The sequence below is a fragment of the Watersipora subatra genome, chromosome 5, assembly GCF_963576615.1.
Source record: "Watersipora subatra chromosome 5, tzWatSuba1.1, whole genome shotgun sequence".
NCBI classification, from domain to species: Eukaryota; Metazoa; Bryozoa; class Gymnolaemata; order Cheilostomatida; family Watersiporidae; genus Watersipora; species Watersipora subatra.
The window spans coordinates 7727438-7747807 of NC_088712.1; the positions used below are offsets into that span (position 1 = coordinate 7727438).

A 20370-nucleotide genomic window follows, 5' to 3' on the forward strand; every position below is an offset into this window, starting at 1 on the left:
TGTTTCCTCACCCCGGTTAACCCGTTGTTCCTGGGCTGCCATGATTAGCGACTCTGCATTGGCCGTTAGGTTTCCTTTGTGCAGCCACATATATGTCTGCGGAAGATCGCCAACCTTGGATATTTGTCGGCGGTAAGCACCATGAAGAGGTTTCGTGTGCCAGTCAATGATACTATGATATATGTATACTATGATGTATATATATATATATATATATTTGAAAAATTATTGCGAAAAAAGTAAACTTTTAGTATTTGCATTACAAATTTGTTTGTAACGCAAACAAATTTGAGTACAATCGCGTCTGATGAGTGCTTCGCACGAAACAAATTTGTAACGCAAATACTAAAACTTTACTTTTTTCGCAATAATTTTTCAAATACTTCATACTCCACTAGTAATCTTTTAGGTTTTTAGTGTAGAGTTCTCTTTATATGCTTTTGCACTTGCTTTTAGTTAATATATATATATATATATATATACCACGATTATATGGTCACGGTTCTTGCAGTACCCAATGACTACAATATAGCCAGCAAAGAAAAAGAAAAGGTAGAAAAATATCTCTCTCTTGGAGAAGAAATTGAAAAATGCTGGAATGTAAGAACAACCGTAATCCCAGTAGTCATTGGGGCACTGGGCGCAATAACACCGGCGCATATAATGTGGCTTGCCCAAATACCAACAACAATCAACTCAGGTGAGTTGCAGAAAAGTGCGCTATTGGGAACAGCTAAGATCTTGAGACGAGTGCTCAAACTCCCAGGTCTCTGGTAGGAGACCCGAGTTAGAGCAGAATTTACCACCCATACGGGATATCCGGGGTGAGGAAACAATTTTTTTTATATTTCTCAGTCTGCCTATCATTCCGGCTATAGCTATTATTAGAATAGCATAGCTGGGCAACAATGCTGACACAATGTCATTGCCTACCGACATTAGAAGCTTACTAATGCAATGCGCTAGGCCAATTGGCAATGGCCTGCCACTTGCTGGAGAGAGTTTGTTTAAAATGTGAAACTTACACAAGCCGAAGAGCTATCGAGTTTAGCCAGTCAAAACTATACCATATCATAAAAGCTTTAGAAATGTAATCTTTTATCACGTCTGAAAAATGTTACTTAATTATTCTAAAGGGATATGGTTTTCACTATGAGCATTTTAATTATAGACCTATTAACTATACTAGACTGGGCAATGCGAAGCCACATTGTCCTACATTAATAGCCACATTTTTCGCGACGTAACGTCAACGCTTTGTTCACTCGCAGCTGGTCAGGCAAGTGAGTCATTATTGTTTACATTGAAAAAATGACAGAAGACAGCTTTGTTGCTACATCTAATTTGACATAACTACTAAAGTACACAAGATATTGGTTTAAAATTTTAGATGCCAAGCTTATACACTATGCATTTCCTACCCTGCAAATTTGTAAACATAAAGTTGAATATTTCATATGTAAAGTGTCAGTAAAAATGTATATTGATCTATTAAAAAAATATTGCAAAATTATCAATGTTGCCCTATGCTATGGGCTAACACGTCAGATAGCTAGGTGTACAAACTGATTTCAAATGCAAACACACTGGTAAATGGTACACTGATCGCAGTCTGCCATGAACATAAATGTTGGGTCTTAGGTGTTATGCAAACAGCATCAGAAAAATCGTAGAAAACAAACGACAAATAGTACACTTTTCTAGACATATTGTGACAGGCTACACATGACTAAAGACGATCAGTCGGCTGAGCTTTGGTCTAAGATTACTCTTGTTAGCTGCTACCTTTGTAGCCTCATGGTGAATTCTAATTCTGACATATCCGGATGTGCTAGTTTTAACTAATGCTGCCGCCCTGCGCTGTGACTTGAGCATGGAAATTCCTGATGCAAATTGCTTTGTAAAACCAATGAAAGAGTTTTAGTGACCACCAGCTTGTGTATGTCTGCAGTGATTCCTTGTAAGTCGACACACTACCGTATGATCTTTTCTGAGCCTAGACATATCTTTGTGATGACAGGATGAGGTGTAAACAGACCACCTCTACCTTTTACACTGATTAGTGTCGCATCATTCCTGGTGCGTAAACCTGGACAGGAGGCTATAAAGCTGGTGCAGTCATTGCAGTTGAGTTTTAAGCTCCGTACCACATGACCTGCTAAATAAATATCATATGCTAATATTATTATAAAAAGTATATGTATCAACCGTAAAAATAAATTTAACTACATCTCACTGATTTGCTGCAGTATTATTTCAAGCCACTCTGCTACCTGTATCTCTGTTCTATACCCTAACAATAAGTAAAAGTAGCTAATACCAAAATACATGTACATACCTAAATCATGTACCACAATATGGGCAGACATGCAGTTTAGCCCATGCAGCAAGGCTGCAATGTGTGCCAGATCTCTTGTTTTGTAGAAAACTTGGAGGCATTGGTTGTATTTACCTACCGATGTACTCCACTATGTCCGAGACAGATTTTGACAGATCGATTTCCAGCCGTTCACTTGATTCCAAATAATCATGGAAGTCATCTTCACTTTCTACATGACTTTTTTTGTTTAGATGAGAGAAGTAGGGAGCAGGAGCCATCTGAGCTATCACAATCAAGAAACCTAGCACTCGTGCTAGGTGTGATGTCTGTTTTCACTAGTTGAGCTTTCAGTGCAGATTTGAAGCTACGGACATCTGGATTATTGTTGAAACCTCCCTTGGCCCGAATCTTTAAGGACAGTGTTTCTATATGCTCCTGTCCAAGCTTGTACAGAAGCAGATACTTGGCCTCGCGAAATGTTTGAAAAATTTAATTCCCTATTCCAAGGTACGAGGTACGCTTATGTAGAGGGTCGGGAATGATCTCTTCAGATTGCTTGGCGGCTGTTGGCTCTTCATAGCAAAGTGAAGGTTCCAGGACTGGCTCATCTCGGTCTGCTGGAGATGATTTAGATAGTGTTGGTCGGCATAACAGTCGTCTATGCTTTGGTTGAGTCGGTTGTAAATATTTTGGCAGATTATAAAATACCCTTGGTACAGCAGTAGGCTTTACTATGGCAGCCATCATCATACCAGGAGGTCTGCAGGGGATCACTGCCGAGCGCAGGGTATTTGGAAGGCATCCAGTCTTTACGTTTCACGGCGTCTATCCACTTGTTACGTATGTCTAGGTGTTTTTCTTCCAATGGAAAGGTGTGGAAACTGAGTTAACTGTCTTTTGCTGGCGTATTAGAACAACCAAATGCACAGCAAAAATTTTCACTCTTCTTGTCCTGCAAAATAATCAGTAAATGATTGCATTCTTATGAGACCATCATAAAGTAAAAATGTTTTTGTTGGGTTTAGCTACACTTCTAAATATAGCACAGCCATCACCATACTCATTTACTAGCCTATTTCCACCTGCCATGGTGATGAAAAACTTCATGAAAATGGCAACAATCAATATACTATGCGCTTGGCAACTCTTTGTGCGAAACAACTTTTCAAATTGTAGCGCTAGCAATGAACTTTAGAAAAAACATTTTGGAAAAATCTATTATTTGTATGCATATCTCAGAAAAATCCCCAAGATTTCTTGCTCTTCATATGTAGGTATCTCTCACAACCACACTTGAAAACACTTGGAGTAAAATTTACCTTCGAATCATTTCCAGTCCTGGTAGTTGCTCAACTCTCCATGGCTTCCTACTTAAAACTATGGCCTGGACTAGGCAAAGTGAACAAAGCAACAAAGTGAACGTAAACCTATTTTCTGATGTTGTTTGCATAACACCTAAGACCCAACATTTATATTCATGGCAGACTGTGATCAGTGTACCATTTACCAGTGTGTATGCAGTTAAAATCAGTTTGTACACCTAGCTATCTGACATGTTAGCCCATAGCATAGGGCAGCATTGATAATTTTGCAATATTTTTTGAATAGATCAATATACATTTTTACTGGCACTTTACATATGAAAGATTCAACTTTATGTTTACAAATTTGCAGGGTAGGGAATGCATAGTGTATAAACTTTGCATCTAAAATTTTAAACCAATATCTTGTGTACTTGAGTAGTTATGTCAAATTACATGTAGCAACAAAGCTGTCTCTGTCATTCTTTCAATGTAAACAATGATGACTCACTTGCCTGACCAGCTGCAAGTGAACAAAGCGTTGACGTTACGTCGTGAAGAATGTGGTTATTTAAGTCGGACACAATGCTGAGCCGTGATGCATTGGATTGCCCAGTTTAGTATAGTTAATAGGTCTATGATTTTAATAGACAATTTATTACGTTATTAATATTTTACCTTAGTTTTTTTGCCTAGCGATAATAAACCTTGTTAGGAACTGCAGATGCAAAATTGGGGCTTCAGTCTAGCCTTTTTATTACTAAACAACTTCACGCCATGTGAGTGTCTTTAAATTGGGGCGATTAGTTGAAGTGTTATTAAAAACTTCTATTGTTGTCTGGTGATGATAATGAACTGAAATAGTTGATTGACATTATAAATGAAACGAGGAAACAGACATGATTCAATGTACTTGTTTTGTTTTTATCTTTCAATAGTATTGTTGTTCATTGATGAGTAACTATATATTATATTCTGGGTTTGAAGAATCAGATAAATAAGGCTAAAGTTTACTGCCTTTCTATAAATAATCATTCCAATTATATTAAATGTTACTATGCTAAGTAATTAGTTATTGCTTTATGAAGCTCATGTATTTTTGTAGCTTCAAGGTTTTCACCTCTATAGGGTATCTGTTAACATGAATTGTTGAGTACACAATTGGCAGCTCAGTAGTTCTTTGGGCAATATGATTGCTTAAAACTAGTTACTCTTTAAGTTAAGTTGCCTGTGTGTAGCCTACTCAAACTTCAATTTCCAATCAGGCTGTTTTACTGTTTAACATTGACTTCCCATCCACTTAATGTAGGAATTCTTTAGCTGGCAGTGCAAAGATTGGCTGAAAGTTTAACTAAGCACTCAAAGTTGTAACTTTTGAAGTTTTTCAAAACATTCCTCGACTTCATAATGAAAACATCAATTATGTTTCACCCAGTTTTTCCTAGTTTCACCCAGTCGGTCAGATGACATAACCTCTAGCTTAGAACCCATTATTTTTCTATTGTGTCTCCGGAGTGAGGTCTTAATTGAAAATCATTAATACTGTTTGCTCATTCATTGGCTTTTCTACCACTAATAAAGTAATACTGTGGAGGACCGGGACATGCCTGTGTACTAATTACTGCACTCACATGTATATCCACACTGTCGTTTGACCGAACCTCTCGAACTTCCCTTATTGCATGCTTGAACTGCCTTTTTATTATTATATAACTGTATCACTGAACTGCCCTTGTATTACTGAACTGCCTTTTTATTATATAACTGAACTGCCCTTGTATTACTGAACTGCCTTTTTGTTACATAACCATCATGTTGTATCTGGCAATTCCTTTGTGCTATAAATAGATCAGTAGGCGGAGTTAAACGATAGGCGCTGGCTATATAAGCCAGCGCGGTAGGCAGGCAGAGGTGTGCTTGATTTCACTCATACTTGTGCATACTTGTATTAAAGATATCGATAATAAACTGCTATATACTCATACGAACTGCTTCTATTGATGCCTGCCTGGTTGGCTCACCGATTGTATAAGCAGACTCAGTGCAACCAACAGACGGAACTGCCAGGGTGACTCTAAGAAGGCTAGGAGGCGATCCACGGCCTTGTCTAGACTCGATCAGGTGTGCCATGGCACTAGAGATCCAGTCTTAAGACCAGCCATTAGTGGATCCAGACTAGCCTGGGATAGAGATCTAGAGGCAGGCCGGGGGTTTGGTTTCAGAGCAAGCCTGACTACTAGATTCTTGTCTTGGACTGACTTGACCGCCACCGGCAGGTCAATCAGGCCTCGGACAAGGTCAGCCAGTAGCCCAGGTTGCGACTCCCTTGTTAGGACGTAAAGCTGACTCAGCCACCGGAGTCAGATCCTTTACAATACTTCCCAATCAATTTTTTATGTGCTTTTATTTCACATAATCTAATGGCTAGCTGTAATTACTTGCAGTATTTATTAAGAAGTTATAAAAGGATTTTTAAACTCCAGAACAACGCAAGTAATTTACAGTGGTTATAACATGGTGTTCTTTAGCAATCCTGTCTATACCACAGAGCTAGTCCATCAATGTGGTGGAAAAGTAGAGGTGAAGTGTACAAATTTATCAATTTTTTTATTATCATTGTGCATGATATGAAGAGAATGTTTAGGCCTACAATTATACTTCAACTAACGTTATAGGAAGGTATGTGTTGTTGCATGATGGTCTCTACTAAATTCTCGTTTAATACAATTTTTAACAGGTCTAAGCTGGCAACACATAGGATTATATATATATATATATATATATATTGTATATATATTGTATATATATTGTATATATATATTGTATATATATTGTTTATATATATTGTGTATATATATTGTATATATATTGTATATATATTGTGTATATATATTGTGTATATATATTGTATATATATTGTATATATATATTGTATATATATATTGTATATATATATTGTGTATATATATTGTGTATATATATATTGTGTATATATATTGTATATATATATTGTATATATATATATATATATATTGTGAATATATATTGTGTATATATATATTGTATATATATTGTATATATATATTGTGTATATATATATATTGTATATATATATTGTGTATATATACATATTGTATATATATTGTGTATATATATATTGTGTATATATATTGTATATATATTGTAAATATATGTTGTGTATATATATATTGTGTATATATATTGTGTATGTATATATTGTATATATATATTGTATATATATATTGTGTATATATATATTGTATATATATTGTATATATATATTGTGTATATATATTGTATATATATATTGTATATATATATTGTGTATATATATATTGTATATATATATTGTATATATATATTGTGCATATATATATTGTATATATATATTGTATATATATATATTGTGTATATATATATTGTGTATATATATGTATTGTATATATATTGTATATATATTGTGTATATATATTGTATATATATATTGTGTATATATATTGTATATATATATATTGTAAATATATGTTGTGTATATATATATTGTGTATATATATATTGTGTATATATATATTGTGTATATATATATTGTATATATATATTGTGTATATATATTGTATATATATTGTATATATATTGTGTATATATATATTGTGTATATATATTGTACAGTGGTGTGCATAAACTTGGAATCACATTGTTTTGTTCACTCTATATCGAATGGATCTTCCATTTGCTTTCTATTTTCCCCGCCAATTATGATGCCATGCCAGATATTATATATCAATCTGATCAGCAGAAGATGTGCTTTCAAACAATGCATTGATTGATTTAACACAATCATTTCTGAGTGATTTATATTAATGTCAATTAATCTACTAGTACTCAGAAAGTTGGTAAACAGCATGCCTCAACGGTGTCAGATGGTGATCAAGAACAAGGGCTGGCCAATAAAATACTAATGCTCAGCTCAAGACACCTTACCAGTCCTTCTGAAGACCAACAATAACCCAACGGCCCTTTTCAGGGCCACCAATTTGTATAAAAGAGTTTGTTTGTATCCTATTTTATCAATTTTCACTAACAACATTCATAGCCTGCAATAAGTCTGCCTTTCGGTAGATCCACCCCCAGCGATAAAAATCTGAGAATATTTTTGAATATTTGGCATCATCTTGTTCTTCAGAATTTTCCCTTTCAAATGATATATATATTGATGGGGCTGAGGCACTTAACTCCAAAGAATTTCTTAGACAACAGAATATAAACATACAGATTTGAAGATTTAACTGGTGATTCCAAGTTTATGCACACCACTGTATATATATATATATATTGTATATATATTGCAATATATATACAATATATATTGCCCTTGTATATATATATATATTGTATATATATATATATTGTATATATATTGTATATATATATATATATATAGATCCATAAGTTTGTATATGATTCTGTGTGTCCAGCTATAGCTATTAAAATTTAGGAATGTAATAACCGTTTCATGCTGGAATTGATCTCAGAACCTTCCTTTCACCAGGCAAATACCTCACTAGTTAAGCTATGGAGATTCATAGATTCATTGGGCGATATATTTTGCTATCTGGGAGAAAGTTACACAAGTTAGTAAAGCTTGGTCCTACGGCTCTAATTAGTAAGTTTACTAATAAGTTTACTAACTAGCTAAATCAAATTAACTATTGGCGATGTGCCAGGCTAATGGCATGTGGCAGGCAACTACATCACCCGTCACTGTTTATAAGCTAATTTTAAATACCTGTGCAATGAAGATAATTCCGCTAGTTCAATCATACAATAGTTGTTTATAATCTGGTACACCAGAGAAGGCTGAAAGCTTCCAAACGAAAATGTCGGTACAAATCTTGCTTCTTAAATGTAAAGGGTGGTAAGCTATAGAAAGCATGCTTATGCTTTATATGACAAAGACATATCAGGATTTCTCTGAATTGAATTACAGTGATATGTGAAGACTTGACTGTTGAACCAAGCACTGACCACCAGACCTTTATGTATATCACAATTCTATTATTTCACAGTTTACAAGTGCAAAGATAGAATCATCCTTAAACAAAATTAGAAGCGTCATGTCGAGTCTCTTGTTTGGAACCCAAACCAACAGAGCCGTACAGATGGACCATGGCAAACCTCTTGCAATTCCTGCTGGCTCTGACTCATTGCAGAATATTGGTAAGGAAGTACTTTCTGTTTTATTTAGCATTTGCGTGAGAGATTGGATGGTAGAACACCTACATAATTTGACTCCTTTTGTCGGCTTTCTGTTGTTAAAATCGCTTTCCTTAAAAATGTTGAGAGAGCATTATCTACATGTAGGTATGTTGTATAATCAGATATATACCACCTTACTTTAGTACGTATAGTGTACTATCAGGCATGCATCAATGCAGTTTGACTCTAGACTTTTTTCCAAGGAAGAATTTAATGAGAATAATATAATCTGACACAAATAGTTGTTGCGATATTCAAAGACATCTAAGGGTTGTCTCTCTATCATACACAGAAAGGCCGATACTCCGAGGTTAGGTAGATTCTCAGCTAGTCTAATTACTGGAAGTAGCTGCATATTTTTATATATCAGCTAAAGTAATCAATCATGGAGCCATTTTGGATAAATATCATACCGCTATACCATCGCCTAATTTTTATACATGATGGTACATCTGGTATGTGTTGCCGATTGAGCATGACCAATCATAGAATGTGTGTATGGCCATGTCCTATGATCATAAAACTGCAAAGTAAATGTGCATATCATGTGCAGATATATAGTATGCACAACAAAATCAGCGGGACATCAACGCCTAACAAAGGCTACAACCATGCAATATTAACAAAACAGATGAAACCTATACTTCCGGTATCCGTCCATACAGAGGAACACAAGTGTAGATTTATTTTTTGTCAACAGTGTACTGTGGGCTTTGAGAAAATTTTTTTTCTTTTAATGAAGTCTGTTTTCGCGCCATCTACAAGGGTAGTGAGATGTGTTTTTGTATGACACGCCTGAGATTAATCCATTTGTTTGTGTAGTCAAACCAAAGGTGATTAGCGTATAATCACTGATAGTTGTTCTCTCTCGGTTCATCGATTAAAAGGAGAAGATGACTGCGTATGAACCGAATTTCACATCACGATTCGATTCAGTGTTTGCGCATGCCCACGCAGCAGCTTCTTAAGCAAAGTTTTTTGAGAGCATTGATTGGTCAGCAAATGTGTCTAGAGTTTTTTTTAATCCAAATTGTAGCAATAGTCTTGACTCTTGCCAAATTAACTCATGTGATGTTTTGTAGTTAAGAGAAGTTTATATTTGCAATATCTTATTACAATGTTAATCTTCATTGATTGTATTTGTCCTGAGCATATTTTAATTTTTTTGTTTATATTTAATTCTTTTTAAATTAATTAATTTGATGTTGATTCATTAAATTTTAAAGGGGATAACATTTATCAAATTGTATTGGTTAATTAATATTAATATAATTGAAAATGTCACCATTACTTAAACATTTTTTGCAAAGATTAATTATTATTTTACTATTTATTAATAAATATACAAATCTCGGTTCGATGCGGTTCATAATGCTCTCTGAGTAAACTGAAGTAACAAATGAAGATTCGGTTTCATTCAGTTTTCAGGAGAAGACAACTCTGAAATTGAATGCATAATGCAGGTAGACACCGAACAGCTCTATTATTACTTCAAAGCTTGCATGAACGACAACAAAGTTTTAGTAAAAGGGTATTTTCATGCTAGAAGACATAAGCCTAGAAAGAGGTCAGCACCAAAAATCAGTGTGAATCTCCAAAATTGCTAGGTTCAGTTCTTTCATGAATAAAGTTATGAATTAAAAGGTAATTATCTCGTCATTGGTGTATAAGTAACTTTGTCTTTGTCAATAGTAATCATAGTATACCCTCGCGATGGTGTGATGGAAAGCGCCAATTTTTTTACCTCCACTGCTGACAGCCTAACTGGGTATTATCGATTCAAAACCATTAACAGTGAGCAGTTTTGGGATGTCAATTAATAGTGTTTTACGAAGCGAAGTATTGTCGAATCCATTCGAATTTTACCGTGTGTATGATTCGGAGTGGAGGAAACTCCTAAGCCATTCAAGGCAAGCTGGCACACAATTAGAGGATAACTAGCGATGACCTCTGTTACACATGGTATTGTACTTCTATAGGCTCACCACCCATCTCTGAATCAGATATTGGTAGTGTATCAGCGAGGAACCCACTGGAGCTTTGGAAGCAAGCGTTTAGCAAATACTTCCCCCAAAATGACATTCGCAATAAACTGCAGGATGATCCCTCAAAGGATGTGCAGGTAATAAGTGTGTCACATTAATCTACACTTGTCTCCTAAGCTGCAACATAGTACTCTATTTATAATTACTGGTATGTATTTCATTTTACCTGTAACACAATGCGCTACCTTTGGTTACTGGCATGCACAGGGTTGGAAAAAAACTACGGTTTTTATGAAAAAAACTGAAAAAACCAGGTTTTCTTGGTTTAAACCGGTTTTTATGGTTTTTATAATTTTACCAAGGTTTGTCAACTTTAAGTCTAATTAACATTGCTTACTATGTGTATGATTGAGTATTGAACATACTTATATGGAATCATATGTTAAAGATGGTACTGTGGGAGTTATTATGGGAAAAAAGAGAGAAAACGAATAGAAATTTTGGATTGAGTCTTTAATCAAACATGATCGATGAAATACAAAGCAGAAATCTTTTCACATAAAGTGAATATTTTACATACAGCTCTATGCCTAAGTAGGAATTTTAATCCAAGTGATTAGTCGTGTGGTAGTGTAGAGCAAAGCATAATGCAGATGCATTGCTAGTGTTTGGAGCAGTGGCAGATGACTCAACTTCTATCACCTGAATACTAGCATCACTGTCTGAATTGGTGTGTTCAGCTTGACATTTTGCTACGTGAGCTTTAAGCCTATCTGCGATGACCTTGCGTTACGACAGCACACCTATTACATTTTGCCTAAAAACCTTTGCCTTTTGCAGTTCGAGTAAAAAACTGCCAAACGGGATCCTGTTTGCGAGGCATATTGGAAATTTGAGGCAAAACTTAACTTTTAAAAACACAAAAACAACTTGATAAACTAAATTCTAACAATCCAACTACTTTGCTTGTGCCCAATAAATGAAATATCAGTTTGCAAACTTAAATCTTTTGCCCAAAAGGATTTTATTGTTTTAATTTTTAGTTATAAGTAATCCTTTCTCACTGGCCAGACTTGAGAAAGTATTCATTGATTATTAAAGACAATGATTGGATTAGTATATTTCGCTTGGTTTTTATATTTCATCAGTAAAGAGATCATCATATCATTTGATAAAACCAATTGAAAATGGAATTCACTAATTCATTGCTGTGCTAGGATTTCATGTAGTTTCAACATGAGCTCTGCCATCACTTTAATACTGTGCCCTAAATAAACTTCCACAGCTGATAATTACATATAATTGCATTTCTATCACACATAAACCACTTGGAGCTTAAAATATTGTTTTTCGCAAAAAATAATGAAAATACCAAAAAACGCTTTTACCGGCTAATTTAAGCCAAGAGGTTTAAACCGAGAGGTTTAAACCAAGCCAACCCTAGGCTGCATGCATATACTTTAGGCTAAAACATGGCTCTCTACAGATGATTACTGGCATGCATGTCATTTAAGCTTTGGCATGATATTCTACCTATGATTACCAGTATGTATATCACATAGTGCTGCGCGATATTACACCACATGTCAAAACGATATAGTGGCCTGTGAGCAATCGATATCATTCAGTATCGAAACTTTGGAGTTATGCTCTCTTGAAATAGCTTAATGTGGCATTTCACAAAAAAACATAAATACAAGGTCGATAATCGTGGCTGAATACAAAAAAAAATTAAGAGTTGTCTTTTCTCTCTAACTTTATTTAAGAAACTTTTGTTCTACCTCGCCGGTTCATTTCCAGAGGATTATCAAAGATAAAGGAAATTTGCGGGCTCGTAAATAAGTTTTCAGGAACTAGTGCTGTGCCGATGTTGAGTCACGAAAGCCGGCGATAATCGATGTTGGTTCTGCCAACTAAACATAGATATTTATCGTCTTGACATTATATTGAAAACGTCGATATACCCGATTACAGAATCGACCTACAAAACGCCCCAAACTGATATCGTCCCACATAAAATGAACACCTATCGTGCAATATCGTTTTATCGTGCAGCACTAATATCACATATTCTCTTCGGTGGCTTGCTCTCTATGATTGATGCTATACACATAGTCAAAGCTATAGCATGATACTCCACGTATTATTACCCAGTATGCATATCAGCTGAGCTATAGCACCACCTATGATTACTAGTAAGGATTCTTTACATATGCCTATTGGAGTATATATTATCGTAGATACATTATTGTACCATGATATTTAGTGGTGGTATGTTTCCGCCTTTGCTATAGCATGAAATATTTCCTGTTTCAGTTTTCAGAGCCTCTCATAGACAAGCTAAGGCTGGAGAAAGATGATGAGTTGGAGCGCTACCGCAAGGCGTCGGAAAGAAAGATGGTCGAGTTGGAGAAGCAAGCTATGCAGGATGGAATTTTATAGATTTAGTTATTGAATCACTCGTTCATCTCCACTGATCAATTAATCACCTAATACAACTGTGATATGTTCCTATGATCATTGAATCATATTTTGTGTAACCAAATTGGGTTTCTGTTTATTATTTATATCAGTTTAAATATATTGAGCATTTTTTATTAATAAAGTATATAAAATCTAATTTATTAAATGTCACACATTCATAGCACAGTTAGAATAATCTCTGTTCATAGCTTACATTAAAAAGTGGCAGTATTACAAATAAATAAATTTGTACTTAGTAGGGCTTCCATTAACCTGTCTTGAAAAACTTGTTTTTGCTGAGTTGTTCACCCGTCGATCGGGTGAGCAACACAACAGCTTGTCACAAGACGTACTGCACCTGATGCATCAGCTGCACTTATAGGGAGTTGTTCTCTTCCGTCTAAGCGGTTTGGCTGGGATGTTATGTCGGTCACTCCAACAGGTAGTCATAATGAATTTCGCGCAAAGATTTATGTAGAAAAATAAGATTGCATTGTTTAACCAGCGACCAGTCTCTGTGGTTAATTTTGGTAGAACTTGAGAACTTAGGCAACAACAGCGACTAAACATGTCGTTATTTGTGCGCTCAGTCAGTTTTATTTCTATCTTTGTATCAGTCAGTTTTAATTGTTCTTATGGATTTTATTTTCAATTTATTTTATTCTTAAATTCTAATAACTCTTACAACAAAGACTGGTCTTTGGTTAAACGTTGCAATCTTATTTTCTTCTACATAAATTTTTGCGCGAAATTCGTTTTGATTACCAATGGAGCTACCGGCATAACATGGCAGCCAAGCTGCATAGACGGAAGAGAACAACTCTCTTTCAGTGCAGCTGATGCATCAGGTGCAGTACGTCTTGTGACAAGCTGTTGTGTTGCTCGCCCGCTCGATGGGGGAACAACTCCACCAAAACAACATTTTGTCAAGACAGGCTAGGCTTCCATATAAAACTGGAAGTAACAGAATTGTCAGTCTAAGAATAATGTAAGTAGTTTTAGCTATTACAACGGTAGTTTAACAATTACTATGTATATTCTTAAATGCTGACAGAATGTCACTTTAACGCAGCTGGGGTGATCGCTAACTGGGTGAAATCTCCAAAGCTGTAGAATTATTCTCAGCTTTCAAGGGTTGTATGGATGAATGGGCCCGGGTAGCTTGTCAATATGCCGTGAAAATAATACAACCAAATACTTGTGGCCTGCATCTTCTAGCATACAGCCTCTGAAGCAGTTCAAGAGGCAAAGAAAAAACTACACCAGAATGCTTAGCACTTCGTCTCCTAAACATTAAGTCTATCAAACATCTTGGAACACGATAAGAGCTATATATTATCAGTTATATATGTTAAATAGCTTAATATGTTAACATATAATACATTATTATACATGGTATGTTAAATAGCTTATCTACATTTCATAAAAGACTGAGACTATTTTGCATGAAAGCTGAATTTAGTTAATAATGAGTTTTAAGACACCCATCTCTATCTTTCTAGATCAGACTAAACATCCCCAACTTCCAGTCCTAAAAAGCTAGGCTACGACACATATTTATGGGCAGAGCTTGTTGTGTCGTTTGTGTCGATATTGAAACGCTGTAAAAAGCCTTAATGACTTTGAGGGTTAGTGGATCAATCTTTATTTTGAGTACAAATTTAGAATCAGCATGTCTGATTTACCCATGAAATAAAAAATAAACCCGTTCGTGGCAGTTATGGTTTAACATATATCACCCTATACATACTATATATACTTCAGATGCAAATTGTGTATTGAAATATTTGTATTTAGAAACTGCTATTTGTGTTTTCTACCATCTAGCTCATAATCTAGTAGGCGTTTATTAAACAATCCTATGAGTAGCCTGTGTGGAACACCATCTTGAATGCTACCTTGTCGCAGTTTGTCACCTGAGCTATAATTTCATACTCCCCCTATCAGTGCTCATATATATAGCAACAAAGCTCTAGTAAAATCACTTGCATGTATTTGGAAATATTCCTACCAGCGTGTAAATTATCTTTTGTATTAATTATCATATTATCTTGTATATCCTATATTGTTTATCTAACACAGAGCTTTGCTCATCATCTTTCAGTTTAAATTATCCTTTGGCCTAATGAGTCTGTGCAAAGAAGAACATGCCTATAACAATTAACGAACTGAATGATGGTTGGTTTCTTGGCACGCGTAGTTTTTATGGATAAATAGTGCTAAGTATGTAACAGATAAACTTAATTGGAACTTATTTTAGAGTTTTATTAGAAAAGTGTTTCGTTACATACATTTGTTTACTTATTCATACATGTCATCTATAATTTACTGTCAATAGTATTGTCTTTGCTATCATTTATCAGAGTCAATTTAGTTATTTAATGCCTTGTTTATAATCCATATGGTAATCCATGTTACCATATGGATTAGTTGTATCAGCTAGCTAATACAACTATGGTAACTTCGTTAATTATTTAGTCCTTTGTTAATAATCTATGACCAATCAGCTAGCTAATACAATTATAGTAACTTCGTAGAATAATTAAATCACATTTTTACAGCAGCATAAGGTTTGTCAGCTTATTATTCAAATTACAACAGTATAAAAATATGGCACATTTATATTAATTGAAGGTAGTTATGGTAATACAGTAAGTAATAGCATATGTAAAATGTGTTATTTTTGTTACTATTACTATTAGGAACGTTGCGCATGACTGCAAAAAAATTGTACCTAAAAAAAGTGTTTTCTATAAAACTGAAATATTAATAGGATTTTCCATATAAAAACAAGTGTCAGAAATAAGAATAATTAAAAAAACATCCTAAACATCTTCTACCTATCATTCTTATAACTTAACATTTAGTTTGTATTTTCCAAATACTAACAGAATTTGATTTTATCGCATTGAAGTATATGCAAACTTGCTAAAATCTACTGTAAAAGCATTTTCGGGACTTAAATTTAGATAATGGTCAAGTCTACACGTGTGTCTAGCAACAAACTTTAACTGACTCAATATTGGCAAATCATCGTCGCGAAAATGGCATTTGCAGATTCAAACCAATTGTGACTTTCAAGTAGTACTAGCTGTACCACCCGGCATTGCCCGTGGAATAGAAGAGTCTTTTGACAGAAAATTGATTTTTATTTAGCATATAACAACATTTGCCATTATAACTTTCAAAGTAAATATCATGAAAGAAGTGTGTCATGTAGTTGAAATAAGTTAAGAAAAAAATAAAAACAACTGTAAAGGTTTTAAAACTTTGTCAAACAACTGTACCTTTCAAGCTAGTAGTCTGGCATATTGCCAATGGAAAACTCCACTAAGCTAGTTAATAAGGTTAGGATTCCAATGACGGTTAGCCTTGACTTTGAGTCTGTATTGTTGTTCAGCTCAGCTGTTCTAATAATAGCTATAGCCGAATTTCCAACAGACGACACACGGACTTTGAGAAATATATATATAGATTTGGTATAACACTTTAAAAAGCAACCACGGCTTGGATACTGTTGTGTGAATGCCTAGGTACAATGTAGGTATGCAATGTATAGTGTAGCATCCCTCATTCAAATATACCAGGATTAAAAAATTGCAAATGAGCAACAATCTTTAGCGAATTAAACCAAAACTTATTACTAGTAAAACTTGGGTCATACATTTAAATATTACTTGTGAAATTACAGTTATGTTAAATTGAAATTTTTATTAGTTAAGCGTATAAAATTTGATCAATTGAATGTCACACATTCATAGCACCATTAGAATAAACTATTTTCATAGTCTATATTAGGTAAAATGTGACAGTTTCCAAATAAATATATTTCACTTAGTAGATCTTCCATATTAAACAGGAAGTAACAGAATACCCTAAATAGTTTTTAGCTAGTTAGTTAAACAATTAGTCTGCATATTCTTATAGTATATTTTATGCTATATAATATAAATATTATATAACATATAAGCCTAATATATATTATATGTTATATAATATATATTATATAACATATACTATACTTATTAAATGCGTGTTTTATATAATATACAGTGAAACATGGATAACTCGCCCTCGGATATAGCGAACACATGGTTAACTCGACTGGATTTGCTTGGTCCGTTCCCACGCAATGATAAATGGCTCTATATAACTCGAATTCAACACTGTTATAACGAACTGTTTTTTGCCCAACGGCTACCGAAACGGTTGCTATCGCTTTAGAAAATCACTTTATTCCAAGCCATAGAGGTAAACCTCAACTTTTCGTAATTCATAAGCGTCGTTATTACCTCCATCGGCAAAATATTTTTGTCAACGACTGTTCTAAAGGTTTGATGAAATTTGATTTATACTGCTATACGATGAACAGCACGGGTTAGCCAGGTCACGGGCGGAAGGATTTTCGCCACGCACATACAAAACAAAAACAGCATGTTGTTTTTGTTTTGTATTTGCGTGGCGAAAATCTTTGAGTGCGGGACCCGGCTAGCCCGTGATGAATAGTTTTCCGACGTTGATTCCGTGTTGAATTAACGTCGGAATGTTGAAAACGTCTTAAGAATTGTTGTAGTCAAACGTATACGTTGTCTTAGCTAAAAAAACTATTCATCGTTTGACCTAAACACAAAATACGTGTGTACATTCAATAAGTATCCATTCAAAAAGCGTGAGTGATATACAATGTACCGTAAAACCTCGTAAAACTTTTAATTGAACTGCCTCGGAGTGTTGCTCTTAACGAATCCCAGGTAAAGAAAGGTAATCTTTCCATAAACTTCAAGAAAGATCGGCAAAATTGATCGTGGGTAAAACGCTCAAAAGAAAAAGATGTCTTTTCTTTGAGCATTTCAGCAACGATCAAGTTTTGCCAATGTCAATCTAAAAAAACCTCCTGGCAATAACATCACCTCAAACAACAAACCAATCTCAAGTGATAGAAAAATCTCTATACTTTTTGATAAAAACGTTTTAAACTTTACATTAGAAGCATTTAATTTGAAACAAGCCATTTGTGCTTTTGATTTATATTATAGTTTGTATATGTTCATGTATCTACTAATAAATAAGTAAATACATGGACTTGTGACAGTGCTCTGATAACTTGAACACTCTGATAATTCGAACACTTTTGCTCGGTCCCTTGAAGTTTGAGTTATCCGAGTTTCACTGTATATATATATATGTCATATAATATATTACATATAATATATATGTATTATAGACGTGTTTTATATAATATATATATTATGTTGTATAATATATATTATATCATATATATGTCATATACATATGATATATAATATATGTTTATATATAATTTATATGAATAATATATTATATATTATTGTATACAATAATATATATTATTATATACAATGCTATATATTATTATAGTCTTTATATTTCTAAATGCTCACAGAATGTCACTTTAGCATACCTGAAGTGGTTGTTTACTGCGCAAAATCTCCAGAGTCAGAAAAGCATTTCCAGCTTTTAAGGAATGTATGAATGTGTGTGCATGGGTACTTCGTTAAAATATTGATGCACATATTTAATATTATGAACTTTAAAATGTTATAAAAATTGATTGGACTAAATATATGGATGCGTCTCGGCTCTTTCCAACGTTTCCTATTTTTATTCTCCCGTTAACAATTGTCTCTCTTTACACAAGTACTCACAGTTTTGCTACCCCTCATTAGGTACTTTCATGAGAAAGGTTGTGTAATAGACACATACTGGCTTTTTACTTGCTACTGATTGTATATTTGTACTAGCTGTGCCACCCGGCGTTGCCCGTGTAATAGAACAGCCTTTGGACAGAAAATTGATTTGTATTCAACATATAACAAAATTTGCCATTCTAACTTTCAAAGTACATATTATGAGAGAAGTGTGTCGTGTAGTTGAAATAAATTAGGAGAAAAATAAAAACAACTGTAAAGGTTTTAAAACTTTGTCAAACAACTGTACCTTTCAAGCTAGTAGCCTGGCATATTGCCAATGGAAAACTCCACTAAGCTAGTTAATAAGGTTAGGCTTCCAATGCCGACAAGCCATGACTATGAGTCTGTATTGTTGTCCAGCTCAGCTGTTCTAATAATAGCCATAGCCGGATTTCCAACACACAGACTTTGAGAAATATATATATAGAAGTAGAATTACTATTTTTACAATGCTTTTCCGTTGTTGTGCGATGTTACAATCTTTTATAAGACAACTAAGTTACAATGTAGCATTAATCGGAATGTTTAGAAATAAAAAAAAAAGATTTGGATGACAACTTAAACTTTCAATTGCTCTCAAGTTGGTTAGGTAAAATTATTTGCCAAACATATGACTATGAGTGTTCAACTTTACTGGTTTTGCCAGGGTAGTTATTGGCACAAATGAAAAGTGCTCAAATGATCTATTTTATACACGGTAGGCGAACATATAAAAATATTTGCTAAATTGGATTTAATTGTTAGACCTGTTGAACTTGTAAAATATCTATAATTGCAATCAGTAAGAGTTAACACTCAGTCAACATGACACATTCGCTTATTTTTAGTTTGGTCATACAAGAGTAAATATGGCTTACTTTGCAATTTGTTTATATGTTATAAATTGGCTTATTTGATGCCATTACGCTTGACATCAAATAAGACTTAGTTATCATCAGCTATGACTGTTTTTTGACATAAAACTCCTTTTAGGTGGAGTTTCACATTACATATAATTGATCTGCCTGGCCTGTTATGCTTACTAGTATTAAGAGCGTTAAGTATTCCATTAGTCTTAGTAAATCTTATAGGCCTAAACATTTGAAATACTTATCAGCATAAACAAGAAAAATTGTAAATGGTGGGAAACCTTTTAGTGGTCGTTTTTTGGTTTGCTTGTTTAGAAATTTAAGCCACAAGTCATCCAAAAAGGTTTACTGAATGTTTTAGCACTGTATATTTTATGACACCTGACAATATTTGCTAGCAATGCAAGGGCAGACAATAACTAGATAATAAAAAAAGTTTTTCTACTG

General features: G+C 34.1%; 1 protein-coding gene across 2 annotated transcripts in view; it reads left to right on the forward strand.

The window, feature by feature from the left end:
* The window catches only part of LOC137396373 (cytoplasmic dynein 2 light intermediate chain 1-like), a 28372-nt gene extending 14869 nt beyond the window's left edge, over positions 1–13503 (forward strand). For both annotated transcript variants that reach the window (XM_068082624.1, XM_068082625.1), the window contains exons 7-9: positions 8709–8859; positions 10878–11020; positions 13200–13503. In XM_068082624.1, the coding sequence (XP_067938725.1) occupies positions 8709–8859; positions 10878–11020; positions 13200–13325 (420 nt within the window). In that variant the 3' untranslated portion in view covers positions 13326–13503. The remainder of the gene's footprint in view (positions 1–8708; positions 8860–10877; positions 11021–13199) is intronic.
* The last annotated feature ends 6867 nt before the right edge of the window (positions 13504–20370 follow it).